The sequence below is a fragment of the Capricornis sumatraensis genome, chromosome X (genome assembly GCF_032405125.1).
Source record: "Capricornis sumatraensis isolate serow.1 chromosome X, serow.2, whole genome shotgun sequence".
In the NCBI taxonomy this organism is placed as follows: domain Eukaryota; kingdom Metazoa; phylum Chordata; class Mammalia; order Artiodactyla; family Bovidae; genus Capricornis; species Capricornis sumatraensis.
The window spans coordinates 62,815,461-62,831,404 of record NC_091092.1 but is presented as its reverse complement, the minus strand read 5'-3'; the positions used below and the strand labels follow the sequence as shown (position 1 = coordinate 62,831,404).

General features: G+C 57.8%; 2 protein-coding genes across 4 annotated transcripts; one reads left to right on the top strand and one right to left on the bottom strand.

The window, feature by feature from the left end:
- Window positions 1-3,060: 3,060 nt before the first annotated feature.
- Window positions 3,061-6,932, bottom strand: SSR4 (signal sequence receptor subunit 4). Of its 2 annotated transcripts, none has more exons than XM_068962562.1 (6): window positions 6,785-6,885; window positions 4,876-4,991; window positions 4,039-4,113; window positions 3,786-3,875; window positions 3,458-3,523; window positions 3,061-3,277 (listed from the first exon to the last, which is right to left on the bottom strand). In XM_068962562.1, exons 1-6 carry the CDS (start codon window positions 6,849-6,851, stop codon window positions 3,173-3,175), a joined length of 519 nt encoding a protein of 172 aa, XP_068818663.1. In that variant the 5' UTR covers window positions 6,852-6,885; the 3' UTR covers window positions 3,061-3,172. The 2 variants fall into 2 exon arrangements, with proteins under 2 accessions (XP_068818663.1, XP_068818662.1); XM_068962561.1 differs by having other exon boundaries at window positions 3,072-3,277; window positions 4,876-4,994; window positions 6,785-6,932.
- A 207-nt stretch (window positions 6,933-7,139) lies between these two features.
- IDH3G (isocitrate dehydrogenase (NAD(+)) 3 non-catalytic subunit gamma) lies at window positions 7,140-15,693 on the top strand. 2 transcript variants are annotated; one of them, XM_068962692.1, is made up of 13 exons: window positions 7,140-7,286; window positions 10,706-10,744; window positions 11,059-11,070; window positions 11,345-11,442; window positions 11,751-11,863; window positions 12,803-12,863; window positions 12,946-13,078; window positions 13,204-13,337; window positions 13,519-13,621; window positions 13,713-13,859; window positions 15,001-15,095; window positions 15,179-15,239; window positions 15,500-15,693. In XM_068962692.1, exons 1-13 carry the CDS (start codon window positions 7,206-7,208, stop codon window positions 15,599-15,601), a joined length of 1,179 nt encoding a protein of 392 aa, XP_068818793.1. In that variant the 5' UTR covers window positions 7,140-7,205; the 3' UTR covers window positions 15,602-15,693. The 2 variants fall into 2 exon arrangements, with proteins under 2 accessions (XP_068818793.1, XP_068818794.1); XM_068962693.1 differs by lacking the exon at window positions 11,059-11,070.
- Window positions 15,694-15,944: the final 251 nt, after the last annotated feature.

Sequence of the window (15,944 nt, the reverse complement as noted above, 5' to 3'; positions counted from 1 at the left end):
TTCTTTTGTTTTGTGGACCTGCTCTGGAGCCTGGCAGCTCCTTCAGGCAGCCTGACCAAGGTGGAATCCCCAAGTGATGGCTGGGAAGGAGGGGGTGGGGGGAAGAAGGGACGGGAGGGGGGCAGTTTTGGGGTGGGAGGGAAGGTGGGGAGATGAAGGCAAGAAGGGGAAGCAGCTTTGCAGGGGGCCTCCTGTCCGAGGTGTGGGGACAGGCAGTGTAGGTGTGGCTTGCCAGGCTCACCCTGGAGGTCACCTCCTTCCCTGGTGGCCGTGGGGACGGAAGGGGCAGTCTCCATCCAAGACATCAGCGAGCCCAGGCTGTGTCAGACGCCCCTGGAGCTTGCCTTCTCTCCTGAGTGGCAGGAGGGGTCCAGAAAGAAGCCAAGTCCCCTGAGTTGCAGCAGAAGACCCTGGTGACGAGACCCATATGGAGCTAGGGAGCACCCAGGCACTGAGCAACAGGCAGGTGCTGCCAGCTGGGCGGACTGGGGAGCAGATGCCCTTGCACCTCACTTTGCCAGTGTGGACAGGGCCCCCCTCAGGGACCTGTGTATCAGTAAGAGCTGGCCTCAGGACCCTTCTGCAGTTCAGAGGGCCTCAGATGGGAGGCAGACAGGCTACCCATCCCTGCCCCCTGCCGACGTCATAAGAATAAAGCAAGCTGCCTTTTGAGGGTGACTCCTGGTCTCCTGGTATTCATTCTCCAGCAATGGGGGCTGGTTTGGGGCTTGGTGGGTCATGGGGAAGCTGAGAAACAGGGAAGTGTCCTGCAGTCAGCCTCCAGAATGCCGGGAGGAGGGACAGAGCGCCAGGATCATTTCCAAGGTCTGGCTCGGTCACAGGGATGGTACCCAGGTGCAGGAAGCGAGGCAGAGACTGGGTTCAGGATGGCAATGGCCTGGTGCTGGCATGCACCTGAGGCCAACGCCCTAGCTCTGGTCGGGTCCTAGAGAAGTGGTTCACGGAGAGCCTTACAGGGCCGTGGGCTGCGGTATTCTGGAAGGCAACAGCTAGCACTCATGAGATATGTCTTCTGATCTGGGCTGGTGGGAATTCCCAGAGGGTCCATCCAACACAGCAGTCCTGCTCAGTGCCAGGAACCCTGCTAAGTCTAGCAATTCCAAGGACCATGTGTGTGATGAGCCCTTGAGCTTGGTGTCCTGAACAGACACAGGACAGGACATTGCCAGCACCTTAAGTGCACGGAGAATACATTTAAACATTTTCTTGGAAGAGCAATAGACTTCCTCTAATTTGCCAAGATTGGTGTGAGCAAGAAATCTGAGCCCATTGAAGCAGAGTGCCCTGCTGAACGAACAGCTGGGAGGGAAAACCCAGCATAGCACATGGAACACCAGTGGCTTCTTCATGAAAAGGGCAAACAGCTGACACCCTAGGCCTCTGGAGCTGGGGGCTAGGCATGGCAACTCTTGGGACATGAGAGGTCCCCGCAAGAATGGGGTGCCCAGGGCCCAACCTGTCACAGAAAACTGGCTAGAGCAGGTGACTCTAGAAGCATGTCATTCTTGCTCTGAGGTGGGGTGCCAGATGCCCAGGGCTCCCAGGATGGGGTCCAGGACAGGCCTGTAACCTTGGGTCCCCATGTGAGAGCTTAGCTCTCATTGGCTCTGGCAGACATGACACCACAATGCCCTGGACCAGCGACTTCACATTTGGGTCTCACTCTCTCAGGGCAAAGTGGTGATGAAGCCTGCATCTTAAAGAGTCCCAGGGTGGCCAACTGCTACTATGCCTTTTTAGGAGCAGTGCCCAGCTAGCAGGCACCTGTGTGGAATACAGAAAGCCCCTCAGCCAGGATGCCCTCGCCCCTTCTGGTCTTAGGGGCACTCAGCTGTGTCCTGGAACCTCCCCAGTCACACCCTGCCCACCTGAGGGTGGGGGCAAGGAGCAGCTGGGACCCCCGAGGAGACCCCCTACCCACTCAGGTAGGTTTTGAGTCTACCTTGGTGGCTCAGATGATAAAGCCTCTGCCTACAATGAGGGAGACCTGGGTTCAATCCCTGGGTCGGGAAGATCTCCTGGAGAAGGAAATGGCAACCCACTCCAGTATTCTTGCCTGGAAAACTCCATGGACAGAAGCCTGGTAGGCTATAGTCCATGGGGTCGCAAAGAGTTGGACACTGAGTGACTTCACTTTCACTTTCCCTTTTGGTGCAGCCTCCCTGGAGGCTTGTTATTCATTCTCTCTGGTAACAGGTGATGGGAGCCAGGTGCTTTGCTGGCTGATTCCAAAACAATCTCTCACTGATCCCCGTGTGCAGTGGGGAAGGACTCTAGGCACTCCCCCCTCACCCACCAGCAGCAGGAGGGAAACCGGGCTAAAGGGAGGGCTGTGGGTTGACTCGGAGCATGGAGCCTGCACAGGAATGCCTGCCAGGTGCTGGGGGTGGGGGTGGGGGCGGCTGCTAGGAAGCAAGGTGCAAGGCCAGCCTGGAAAGGGCTGACAATGGACTCCTCGGAAGCTCAGGGGTCTGTCTCTGCCTTTCTCTGGGCCCCACCTGATGCCATGAGACAGGAGCATCCTGAGGGTAACTGGCTGGAGCAGAGAGCCTGCAAGGACTATCCCCCAGAGAGCTACTTGAACTTGATTCAACAGCATCAGCTCCATAGGGGTACCTGCAACACCCCCCAGGAAAAACACATGAAGTACTGCGGTGTGGCTCATGCCCCCGAATTCTAAAGCCCAGGAACCCTTCCAAAGGCCAGAAGGGCTGAGCCTGCAAATGCTACTAACTCCTGAGTTCAGGCAAGCTTCCCACACCACTGTCCCTGGGACCCTGCCCTCAGAGTAGCAGGTGGTCAGAAGGCCCTTTGCTAGGTGGGCCCAGGCAGGCTGGGTGAGGGCAGGCAGACAAGGCCACACTTGCAGAAGACGGGTGGGAGGGGAACCACAAAGGTAACCCTGAGAGATGCTGGGCACTGAGCATTCGGTCCCAAAAGCCATCTGGGGGCTAAGAACGGAGTAGTAGTGATGGCCAAGGAATGAAGCAAACACACACGAGGAGGAGAGGACCTCCAGACCTGTGCCGTCCGCCCGGGTGGACAGATGCTGGGCACCCAGCTCTGCCCACGTGCGTGACCCAGCTCCAGTGCTTGGGATAGCCAATAGCTCTTTATTCAAAGAAGCAAGGGTGGGGGGCAGGCACCACCCTCAGGCCTGGATGTGGCTCTTGGCACTGAAGGCCAGGTAGTAGATCACTAGTCCGATGGCTGCAGCCAGGACTTCGGTGGAGACCCAGGGCCCGTTCCAGGTACCCTGCAAGAAAGGAGACCATGGTCATTCCCACAGGGACAGACGGGAGAGGGCCAGCCACTCCAGGGGACACAAAGACACGCCAGCCACCTTGGCACAGCCCCCAGTGCCCCCTCAAAGGCGAGGCTGGCCGTGTGCGCCACCCCTTCCCCTGGGCTGAGCCAGTCCCCTCCTCCAGCTTACCCGATGGTCCACGCTGACCGTGAATAGAGGTGGGATGACAGAAACGTCCTCGTTGTTTCTCTGAGCCTGCGAGGGAGGTGCTGGGGTCAGGGGGCTCTGCTGGGTGGGCAGGTTGGGGCAGAACCCTGCCCAGAGTTGTGGGAGAAGAGAGGTGGGCAAAGGAAAGAAGGCATGGGGCTAGCTGGGGTGGGTGGTCAGGCAGGAAGGTGACTACCCACCCATCCTGCTTTGAGTTAGGGAGGGGGATGGGGACCACAGGGGAGAGACAACTGTGGCTGTGGGCTGCACCCGCCCTCCAACAGGCCTGGGGGGCTTTGGGGACGCTCACCTTCCTCAGGAGGCTATAGGACTCCTCATCAAAGAACCGGACCTCATAGGTGCCTGCGTGGGCGCTCTTGTGATCTAGGCTCCAGGACACCTGGGTGGGGTGCATTTGGCAAGGGGTGGATACGATGGATGTGCTGCTGCTACCAGCGCAGAGTCCAAGAACCTCAGCTCGGCTGGCCAAGCCGCCCAGGGTTTCAGGCTATGCCTGCAAGCAGGTGACCTCCCCCGAAAGTGACGACCACAGCCTCCCTTACCTGGTAACGTCCCACGTCCTGGCCCCGGGTGACAGGAAATTGTTTTCCACTGACGTCAGCATAGAGAGCCATGTTCTGGGGGAGGGAATAAAAAGAGAGTCACCTTCTCCCCTCAGGCTGTCTGTGAGGTTCTGCTATGCCCACGCCTGGGGTAAGCAGGGTGCCAGGCAGAGTCAGCGACTGCGCTGGGTCTGGTAGGGGCACCAAGTGAGAACCATGGGGGCCAGTCTGTCCATGTTGGTCTTGCTCCTTGGGGACCACACCTCCCTGCTGGCCTGGCCTCCCTAATCCCCAGCAAGCCTGTTAGCTGAACAGGGGTAGGATGACTGAAGTGTTCTTTTTTCTTGAGTCTGGAAGCAAGTACTGGGATCAGGGGCGCCCAAGGAGCTGCCTAAGGAAGGTGGTACCTAAGAAAGCCCAACTTCCATCTTTCTTTGGGCCTTCAGGTTGCAGGGACCCAGGCCAGGACTGCTCAGTTTTTAAGTCACCAAACACCCACGCAGACGCACGTTTCAGCCAAGAGCAACCAGAAAGGGGATACAGGAGCCCTGGGGCTGAGCCTGGCTTTCTCCCTTCCCACGAGCATGCTTTCCAGACACAGCAAAGTGTCTACCTACACTGCTCTGTGGGGGAGAAGTAGACCTGGCTGGTGAGCTGGATGTTCTTTAATCATCTGTGCCCTGTTCTCGCCTTCAGCCGGGCGGTGAAGCCCTGATGCTCACTGTCCTCGTGGAGCCCTAGGTTTGAGCTCATCTGGTGCTACCAAGGGCCCAAAGGCTCAGGCTCCCTGCCCACCTCTGAGCCTTCGCCCTCTTGGCTGAAGCCCTGCTGCCTCACCTGGACCCTGTTCTTGCAAGTCAAGGAGATCTCCACGATGAAGACAGTCTCGGTAGAAATGACAGCATCCGAGGTGGTATAGTAGGAAGGGGTGATCTGGGGCTCCACACAGGCCTCTGCTGCAGGGAGGAGGCAGAGAGGGAGGGATAAGGCATGGCTTTCGCTCACTGAGTTGCAGGGCAGAAGGGACCATCCTACCCCACTTCCCAGAGCTCATCCACTAAAGACACAACGGGCCCATTGGACCCTGCCAGGTGGAGTCTGGGAGACGGATCCAAATGACGAATCAGAAGTGCAGGGGCCAAGAGGGGTGGGGTGGCCTTTAAGGAAGGCAGAGAAAGGGGGATGGGAAGACTTTGTGCGTGTGGAACCTCGATGTCAGGACAAAAGAACAGGTGAGCATGTTGAGGGGTGGGGAGTACACTGTGTGAATTCACTGCACAACTCGACTCTGTGCCTGGACCTATAGACAGAAAAGCCATGCAACGGTTTAGAGACACAGCCTGCCCTGGAACACCCCAAAAGCTCAGGGCCAGGCTGACCTCAATTCAGAGCCGCAAGGCCCTAGCTAGTTGACTGAAGGCGTGCTCTGCAGACATAAAAGCACAAAAACTTATGCAGGCTTCCCACATGAAGGGTCTCTGCCCCAATTGACAGAAAGCCAAGACTGGCCCCAGCGGTTCCGGAGGAAAGGAAATGGGCGATCTGGGTCCAGAAGCACAACTTGTCCTCCTGCTGCGCTGAAAGGACACACCCTCACCATCTCTACACTGCTAGAGGCCACAGGGAAGGAAAGGTGCCACCTAAACCATCAGGCTCCAACTGCTCTAACGCAGTGTCAGGGCAGGGCCATGACTTGGGCTGAGGCTTAGGACTGAACCAGTGGGAGGAAGATGCCTGGGAACGTCGGTGGGAAGTGGCTCTCAGGAGCCACGTTCCTCAGATGCTTCCACACTTTGCCAAATTTGACCTTCCTCCAAACAAGGGAAAGCACAGTTTCACAGTCAGGTTTGTCCTTTCCAGGCATCACTGCCTACAGGATGGGTAGTTCCTGAGGAGCCAGTGACCAGGGTGCAGGTGGGGTGGCCACTGAGGCTGGTGAAACACTCCCAGCTTCAGGGGCGCTGGCTTGAAGTAGGGCAGATAAAGTGAAAGTGCTCAAAGTGGTCCTAACCCAGTCCAGATCCCCAGGCCCACTGTGGGCTCCTGGAAGGACCTCCTGCTAAACACACTTCTGGACCCCAGTGTCAGTCAGAACTCAGCCCAGCCACTGTTAACAACCTCTCAAGAATGTGAACCCATCTGACTCTGCTGAAAAACTCTATACGGATCCAACAAGGCCTTAGGGTACACAAACCAAGCGTCTGATCTAGACACTCATCTTTCCCTCTTCAGGTCCCTTCTAACTCGTCCGCACTCTGGGCCCCTCTGCCTGGACCGTCTCTGCTTCACTCGGAGCCCCATTCCTAGGGAGGCCTGACCCCACATCGGGTCAGGTGGTTCCTCTCCACCGGCTCAGTTTCTCGCTCCGATCGCCCTAAAATGCAGAGCTTTGCTCCTGTCCAACCCCACCCCCCTACCCCCAGATCCGGGGCTCTAGGAGTGGCGGCAGGGACGAGTGTCACTTTCCCTGCTGGAGCTGGGGCCAGGCGCACAGAAAGGCTCTGGGAGTCTTCCTCACTGGAGCAGACGGGGCACAGATCAGGCTGTTTCTTCCAGCAGCTCAGCTGCTGGGTGAACGTGTGTGGTGCACGAGAGCGTGGTGGCCTCGGCCGCCGCGACCAGAGACCACCTGCCTCTCGAAGGGAGAAGGCCCAGACCCCCGCTCTGCCCGCATCCGTCCTCCCCCGACGCACCACCAGTCGTGGGTGAGAGACTCGCCAGAAAAGAACTCCGGCCAGGCCGCTACCTGAGCAGCAGGAGAGACCGGACAGCAGCAATAGGGCCAGGGCGCCGAGAGATGCCAGCGCCGCCATCGCCTGTTCTCTGCCAAGGAAAAAAGAGAACAGTTAGCTTGAACACGAGGAGTAGACGAGGAAGCGCGACGCGTCAGCAGCCGCCGCAGCCAATCGGGCGCCGGCGGGCTGGGCGGGCCTGTGACGTCGCCGGCGGTACTGACGTGTCTCCTCCCCGGACCAGGCGCCCAGCCGGCCGCCCCCCAAAGATGGCGGCGGCGGCGCCTCTGGCGCCGGAAAAAGGCGTGGGAAACCGGCGCGGCCGTGTGCGTGCGTACAGCCGGGACCACGCCCCCTCCCGAGACGTTGCGCTCCGCCGAGCTCTCGCGAGAGCGACAGCTGCGTGTCGACCTGCGGCTGTCTTCACGTTCTGTCATGGCGCTGAAGGTGGCGACGGCCGCGGGCGGCGCTGTGAAGGCAGCACTCAGGCCGGCCCTCCTCTGGCGTCCTTGGGAGGTGAGAGGGAGGAGCGGCCCAAGGGGACAGCCGCCGCGCTCACTAAGAGGTGTTAGCACCTCGGCGAGATTAGGCGGGCCGCCGCCACGCTCGGACCGTTCTGGAGCCCGATTGGCTGCGGGCCTCGCAGGGAGGGGAGAGTGTCGCGGCCTGGGGTTGATTGGCCACCTCCGCTGTCAGTGAAGGGGTTAGCTGAAGTTGACCCTGGTCTGGCGCTCCAGGAGTCTGCATGTGGTGGCGGGGGAGCTCCCGGCGAGCGGGTGGCAGTGTCACTTCCCAGTGTCCTTGTGGGAACCCTCGTGAGGCGGTTGCGTGTCCGGCCCGCCTTGCTCTTGTGCTCTTGGGAATCCGTTCCCGGCCGCCCGTCCTCCTCGGGTTTCCCTCTTATGAACCGCTTTGCCACCTCTCCCAGTGGAGGTGGCCTGTCGGACTTTTCGGTGCCCCAGGGGCTTTCCCCACCCTGCAGGCGCTGGGAATGGGAAGGAGCTAGGATTCCTGAAGCTGGCGGCGGGTCGGGAGGCCGCGAGGGCTTTGCTTCCGTCGTTCTCCGTTTGGGATCTTGCTTATTCGGGTCTGATTCCTCTCGTGACACACTTCCATGAGGATAGTGTAGTCCCTAGGTGGGTGGGAAGTCCGAAGCGTCATCAAGTCTGGACTGTCCCGAAGGGATGAGAGGTCTGACCTCTCTCTCTGGGCTCCAGTTTCCCCTCACTGTCAAAGGATCCACCCACCTCTGACCTTCCAGAACTCAGTGACTTTGCTGACACTCCTTGCGGTCACATCTCCTGGCATGCTTCCCCTCTCTGAGCCCTTGGGAAGGCTGGCCTGTCGCAGCTTCTGCCTTATTAAATTCTGTGTAAAATGCTGACTTCTCCCACTTGCTGGCAAGAGGCTTTCCAAAGGTCTCTGGCCTCTAGGCTCTTGCAGGATCCTGGTGGAGACATTTGTCTCCTTGCTGACTTCCCCTGTGTGTGTGCTTGTGTCCATATTGGGGCGGGAATGAGGAGACTGAAAGGCTGCTAGCTGGGCAGTGCCTTGCCCCGAGATTGGTTGTCTTGGATATGGGAACCTTTAGAGATGAAGCCTGGATCTTTGGTCCCAGTTAGTGGGACCTTGTGGGAAAACATGCAGACACCACTGATACTTGATCCAACAGAAACATGCTGAAGAGAGAAACTTCACTAAGGTGTGCAGCACGGGAGCCCTTTGGTTGAACCACATACCATTCTGGACTGCTTTCTGTGGTACTATCAAAGGACAAGGGTAACAGTCCACCTTCCTGGTTGATGAACAAGCTGGAGACCAATGCATGTATCACATCTTGCCTTGTCTTGGGGTCCTTAGAGTGGGTAGGTTCACAGAATCTTTGTAACTCTCTGAAGGAAGGGGCCTGACTCTGTCCAGAGCAAGGTCAGGGAAGTTGCTATTCCGAGAGCTCTCCAGGTCTTTGGCCAAAGCTGGATGGAATATGTAGCATTGGGACCAGATGAAGGAGAGATTCAGCCCTGGTGGTAGTCAGGGGACCCATGGTCTGGTGGGGGGTCCTTGCACTGAAATAGACCCAGGCCCGGTGTGAGTGGTGGCTCACCATCGTGGCCAGGTTACCTGCCCCGTGCCTGTGGGCCTCAGAGAGCTGGAACCCAGGAGGAATTAGTTGGCAGCCATAGGGGCCAGCCCAGCATCTCCTCATTGGTCACCAGCCTTGCACACTGGCCTGAGGGGCTGCTGAGGTGAAGGGGAGCCCTCATCCCTCAGCTCAGGACTGAACAGCTTGCGTACCTCTTTTTGCTTAATGCTTCCAGTGGTCAGATAAAGTAGGCACTTCTGTTCCATGGATTTCAGGTAAAGGGGAAGAAGCTTAGCAAGGTTAAGCTGTTTGCCACCAGGAGTAGTGGACGGAGGCTTTGGACTGAGGTCTCCCTAGCCTCAGAACCTGCCATATCTTTCTTCATCTTCTGATGTGTTCCGTTCAGTCAAGAAATGTGTTTTGTGTCCCAGCTCTGGACCAGGGATTCTCCTGGGTCCTGGGGTGATAGCAGGAGATCAGACAGACGTGGCGTCCACTCTCTGGGGCTTAAGGGTTGGAGAAGGAGTGAGGCAGCTGTAACCTGGGGAGATGGGGATTGGGAGGAAGGGAACGAGTAGGGCTTTGCAGCCCAAGGGGACCAGCAGCTCAGCAGCCTTAGGGCATCAGGGAAGGCTTCCTGGAGGAAGGGCAGTCTAAGCCACCATGCACAAGTTTGTGTTGAGAGCCTATAGACAGATGAATCTAGATACTGACAGTTGCTAGAAGGCAAACAGAAAAACTCCAAGCATGCATCTGGCTCCTGATCCAGGGGCTCTGCGGATCAGTAGAAACCCAAGGAGTATCTTGTCCTGTTCGTCACCCCCTTCCTAACTCCTGTACCTACACAGCTTTGTGCAAGTGGGTACCTTGTGAATACCAGCCGAAGAGACCCAGATGGGGTGGTCAGCCTTTGCCTGAGGTTTCTAGACTCCTAGCAGGAAGGCAGGGCTTTTTGGAAAATTGCCACAGTGACTCTATCATTGGCTGGCATCCTCTGCTGCTCCCCCAGCAGGCAAGTGGCAGGGCATCCCTGAGTGAGAAGGAGGGACTGTGGCTCGGTCCCTGCCTCTTTGCATTGAGGGGCACGCAGGTGGGGCCCCCCCAGAGAGGAAAGTGTAAGCCTGTAGCCCCCTGTGGCAGGAGCTGGGACCTGGGCTTCTTCCTCCAGGAAAGTGTGGGGACTCCAGATGGGTCCCTCTGAGCACCTGTCCCATTTGACTAAAGTGGCTGTTGCTCTGAAGCTCTCAGGCGTGACACTGATATGACCACTTGTGGCCATTGTGAGTGGGGGGTTGTGGACATCTGTCATCCACGCAGGCCATGAAGCATCTTTGCCAACCTTTATGAAGGCCTTGATTAAGGATGAGCATCTGCTCTTCTTCTGACCCTAGAGGGCTATTCCCCATGTGGCCACTAGGGCTAATCTCTGGCTGGGCAGAGGGCTGGGTGCTATCTTTTCCTCTCTGGTTTCCATGATCTGGATCGTTGCCATGTTCTGACTGAATGCTGCTTTTGTAAAAAGGAGACATGATGGAAAAAAATGACGTGGATGATGGTCGTGGTAGCCTTGTGGTTTGCTATTATGGTTTCCCTTTTGTACTGTGTTGAGTGTGCCAATTTCTGCTCACTCAACAGACCTCACAGAGCAGGAAAAATTGGCTGAGAAAACTCAGAAACAGCAAAAGGTGGGGAGGGAAGTGTCAACATTTCTGTAAATGTCTTTGGACAGCGGAAGCTCCAGAGCCACAGGGCCTTTCTGGGCATGGTGGGGCTGCCCACCTCCCCTGCCAGGAGCTTGGCTGACCCTGGCCAGCTTGATAACAACCACTGGCATCTGGGTTCTCTCTGCCAGGTTCTAGGTGCCCACGAGGCCCCCCGGAGGAGCTTCTCAGTAAGTAACCTGCCCTAGTGCATACGGGCACGTGTCCATCTGTACGTGTGTGCAGAGGAGTGTGTGTGCAGGTGTATGCGGATGGGTTTGTGGGCACCTGGGGTGTAAAGGGGTGTGTGTGTGGGCACGTGTGTGTGCCACACCTCTTGGCTCTGTTCCCTCCATGTCTCCCCTGAGATGCAATCTCCACCTCTCCTCCTTCCCTCCTCTCCTCTCCTCCCCTGAACCCTGGGGGCAAAGCCCGGTTCCCCAGGCCCTGCCTTGTTCTAACCTCAGCTGATCTGTGTCTTCTTCCTTCCTGTCCCCACCTCTAGCAACAAACAATTGTGAGTATCCTTCCGATCTACCTGTTTGTCAGGTTGGGGGCTTTTGGTGGCTTTGAGGTTGACCCAGTTCCAGGTGGAGGTGGGACCTGCTTCTGTGGTTGCCCTCTTGACTTGGGGGGACTGAAACCCCTCACAAGCAGTGCTGCACTGTGGGTGGGGCAGGGCATATGGTTGGGGTACCCTGAATTGGCACCTCCCAATTGGCTGGCCCACTGAGTCAGGGCTTGAGGGAGGAAAGGAACTGAAGGGCTGCCCTCCTCCCCCTCCCTTCCAGCCCCCGTCGGCGAAGTATGGTGGGCGGCACACAGTGACCATGATCCCGGGAGATGGCATCGGGCCAGAGCTCATGCTGCACGTCAAGTCGGTGTTCAGGTACAGAGCCCCCTGGGCCCAGTCAGGGAGACCCTGAGAATGGGGCACCATGAGGGTAGCGAGCCAGTGGCGGGTGGCCCCTTGTCCTGGTGCCTGCCCTCCTGCCAGGCTGAGCCGGGTGAGGGGGAGGGTGGAACCTGAGCGACTCATGCCGTCTTGGCGTGTCAGGGCACCCCCATCAGCTGGCATAGCTAGGCTCAGTCTCCCCTTGGCCAGAGCCCAGACAGAGTGGGCAGCAGCAGAGGAGAGACCCCCCATGCCCCGTGCTCGGGGCCTAGGGTCACTGTCCTGATCCCACTCTGCCCCAGGCATGCATGTGTGCCTGTGGACTTTGAAGAAGTGCATGTGAGCTCCACCGCCGACGAGGAGGACATCCGCAATGCCATCATGGCCATCCGTCGGAACCGCGTAGCCCTGAAGGGTGAGACTCCCTTGTGAGCTGACCCTTGTCCCTGGGTGCCCACGGGTGCTGCACCTTGGTGGTCTCGGTGTTGCTAGCTGCTGCAGGAGCCTGTCCAGGCGTGGGCTCCCTCCCGCCTGGGGCCGCCCTCTCTGCTGGAGTCAGCTGTGGCTCTCAGAGTTTTCCTTCACACACTGGGTGTCACACCGATGCAGGTTTAAGCCCCCGCCAGTGGCCTTGGCTCTCGTCGGCACAGCTGTGGAAGTTACAGCTGGGAGCTTGACCCTCGCTGAGTGTTCCTCAGTTGGATCCAGGTCCTTAAACTGTTTCCATCACTCATTCTGCACACTTGAGCCCATCACCTGCTCTGTAGGAGCAGTGAGTGAGCCGAGATGAAGGTAGAGACACAGGCCCTGGCTGTCGCCTGGAGGGGCTGACATGCCAACGATAGGGTGCCCGAGGCACCCCTGGGGGAACCTGAGAAGGGCCCCCTCGACTTGACATTCTCTGACTGCCTTCTCTCAGGGGCAGCTGGCCCTCTGGGTGCCCTGGTTCCAGCCAAGGTGAAGCCGTGGTCTTTTATAGGCAACTATTGTCTGCTCCCGAGCTGGAGCTCTTGTGGCACCTTGACACAAGGCCTGGCACGAACCCTGGCCAAGCTGCCCTTGCAGCTGGACCCTGGCCTTGCCAAGCCTCACCCAGGGTCTCGCAAGACCTTCTGGCTAGCTCCCAGCTTTTTTCATCCCTTCCTTCATTCAGTATTTATCGAGCATCTGTTATACGCCAGGAAGCCATCAGTGAACTCAACACCCAGACGCACACACCCATCCGCCCTCATGGCGCTTCGACTGCAAGTGCGCTAGGGTGTTCTATGAAGCCCTCCTCCCACCAGCTCAAATGCAGGAGTACGCTGGAGCCTGGGCCCCTCTCCAGCCTGCCGGTCTTGTTTCTGTCCTGCAGGCAACATTGAAACAAACCACAACCTGCCCCCCTCCCACAAATCGCGAAACAACATCCTTCGGTGAGAGCCAAGGGTGCAGCTTGGGTGCTGGGTGGGGATGGCAGTGGCTGTGGCCAGCTGATCTGATTTGGTACACCTGCAGCACCAGCCTGGATCTCTATGCCAACGTCATCCACTGTAAGAGCCTTCCAGGTGTGGTGACCCGGCATCGGGACATTGATATCCTCATTGTCCGGGAGAACACAGAGGGCGAGTACAGCAGCCTGGAACACGAGGTGAGTGGGGCACGGGGGCCGCCTGGCTAGGCCGGCAGTCAGGAAGGCCATGCCTGGAGGGAACCTCATGTGGGAGGGCAGGCTCCGACAGGATATGAGTCTCTGGTCCCTCCTCACCTTCCCAGAGTGTGGCAGGCGTGGTGGAGAGCCTGAAGATCATCACCAAGGCCAAGTCCCTGCGCATTGCTGAGTACGCTTTCCAACTGGCCCAGGAGAGTGGGCGCAAGAAAGTGACAGCCGTGCACAAGGCCAACATCATGTAGGTCCCCAACGCCACCTCTCTGTACTGGGGCCCAGGCCTGCTCTCAGTGCACACGTTGGAGGGAGGTGGAACGGGGTTCTGCCCACTCTGCAGACGGGACTGGTGGTTCTGTGGTGGTGAATCCTGTCCCTCTGGCGGGCGGTGGCCGTGGCCAAGCTGGTGTCTTGCATCACCCTAGGAAACTGGGCGACGGGCTCTTCCTCCAGTGCTGCAGGGAAGTGGCAGCCCGCTACCCCCAGATCACCTTTGAGAATATGATCGTGGACAACACCACCATGCAGGTAGTTGGGCTGCCATGCTGCACGGGCCCCTGCCCTGGGTGCATGGGCCTGCTGGTGCTCCAACTCCTGACTGCTGCTCCCCATCCCACAGCTGGTGTCCCGGCCCCAGCAGTTTGATGTCATGGTAATGCCCAATCTCTATGGTAACATCGTCAACAACGTCTGTGCTGGGCTAGTTGGGGGCCCTGGCCTTGTGGCTGGGGCCAACTATGGCCATGTGTATGCTGTGTTTGAGACGGTGAGTGCCACCAGTGATGCCAAGGCCATGGGCCTTTGTGAACTAGAGCTCAGTCAGTCTGTTCAGTCGCTCAGTCATGTCCGACTCTTTGCCACCCCATGGACTGCAAGCATGCTAGTCCTCCCTGTCCATCACCAATTCCCAGAGCTTGCTCAAACTCATGTCCATCGAGTTGGTGATGCCATCCAACCATCTCATTCTCTGTCATCCGCTTTTCCTCCCACCTTCAATCTTCCCCAGCATCAAGGTCTTTCCCAAGGAGTCAGTTCTTCCCATCATGTGGCCAAAGTATTGGAGCTTCACCTTCAACATCAGTCCTTCTACTAAATATTCAGGACTGATCTCCTTTAGAATGGACTGGTTGGATCTCCTTGCAGTCCAGGGGACTCTTAAGAGTCTTCTCCAACACCACAGTTCAAAAGCATCAATTCTTTGGCGCTCAGCTTGCTTTATGGTCCAACTCTCACACCCATACATGAAAGTGAAAGTGGAGTTGCTCAGTCGTGTCCAACTCCTTGCGACCCCATGGAGTGTAGCCCGCCAGGCTCCTCTGTCCATGGGATCCTCCGGGCAAGAACACTGGAGTGGGTTGCCATTTCCTTCTCCAGGGGATCTTCCCAACCCAGGGATTGAACCCTGGTCTCCAGCATTGCAGGCAGACTCTCTACCATCTGAGCCACCAGGGAAGTCCACATACACGACTACTAGAAAAACCATAGCTTTAACTAGACAGACTTTTGTCGACAAAGGTTGGCAAAAAACTATAGCTCATACACTTTCTAGTTCAGTCATTGAAAGTAAGTGATTTAGTGGTTTCTAGAATATTCAAAACTGTGTAAACATCCCCACTAATCCTAGAACATTTTCATCACCACAGAAATCTTGTAGGCCCTCACCCTCTGTGATGGCCCACTCTGTAGAGTGTGCTTCTCTCTGAATCTGAATAAATCCACTTCTTACCAAAAAAAAAAAAAATCTGGTAATTGTGGCCAGCATTCTCTGTCCCCTCCCCCCAGCTCCTCGCACCAGTCTCATCTGCTCAGTCTGGATTTGCCTGTTCTGGACAGTTCACACCAATGCAGGGTACCCTCGACATTCTTACATTCACCAGCCCCCTCCTTTATCATGTCACCTCTTCCAGGCTACAAGGAACACAGGGAAGAGTATTGCCAATAAGAACATTGCCAATCCCACAGCTACGCTGCTGGCGAGTTGCATGATGCTCGACCACCTCAAGTAAGTGGCTTCTCAATGCCTGGCCATCAGCCCTCAGACTGTGTCCGAGGCCCAGAGGACTGAACTCTGTTCTTCTTCCTCAGGCTCCACTCCTATGCCACCTCCATCCGCAAGGCCGTCCTGGCATCCATGGACAATGAAAACGTGAGGCCCCCCAACCCCCGCCCAGGTTGAGCTGATAGGACGCCTGAGGGGCCGGAAATGGTGACCTAGCGCCACCACGGGGAGGGTGACACCAGGTTGGCTGGGCCTTCTCGGTCTTAGCTGGTACCACGGCCCGCCTGGTGGCCCTTCCAGTTCCTGCAGGCCACAGCGTGTAGTGGGCAGCCCTGGGCCGCCTGCAGGCCAGGGCTCAGGGATTGGCCAGATCCTGGCGTGTGCCCAAGTTTGCCTGTCTCCTGCAGATGCACACCCCAGACATTGGGGGCCAGGGCACCACATCGGAAGCCATCCAGGACATCATCCGCCATATCCGCGTCATCAACGGCCGGGCTGTGGAGGCCTAGGTTGTCTCCAGGACTGTGGAGGCCCACTCTTCAGACCCGCTTGGTGCCACCAACCAGCACCCACGGTGGCTCAGTGGGTGGACCCAGAATAAACCCACTTCCGCCCCAGCCCTTGGTGGCGTGCTTCTGTCACTATGGATGCGGGTGTTTCAGGTCACACTTTATTAAGAAAAGAAACAGCACACTTCCCATTCAGAGGACCCCTCTGTGAGGGTTGGGCGGCAGAACACATCCTGAAAGGCCAGGGCCTAGCCTCAGCAGATCTGTCTGCCCTGGCCTGCCCCGCCCAGGTGGGTATGAGAAAGCTCCCACTCAGCAGGGTGGGCAGGAACTGTACTGCTTT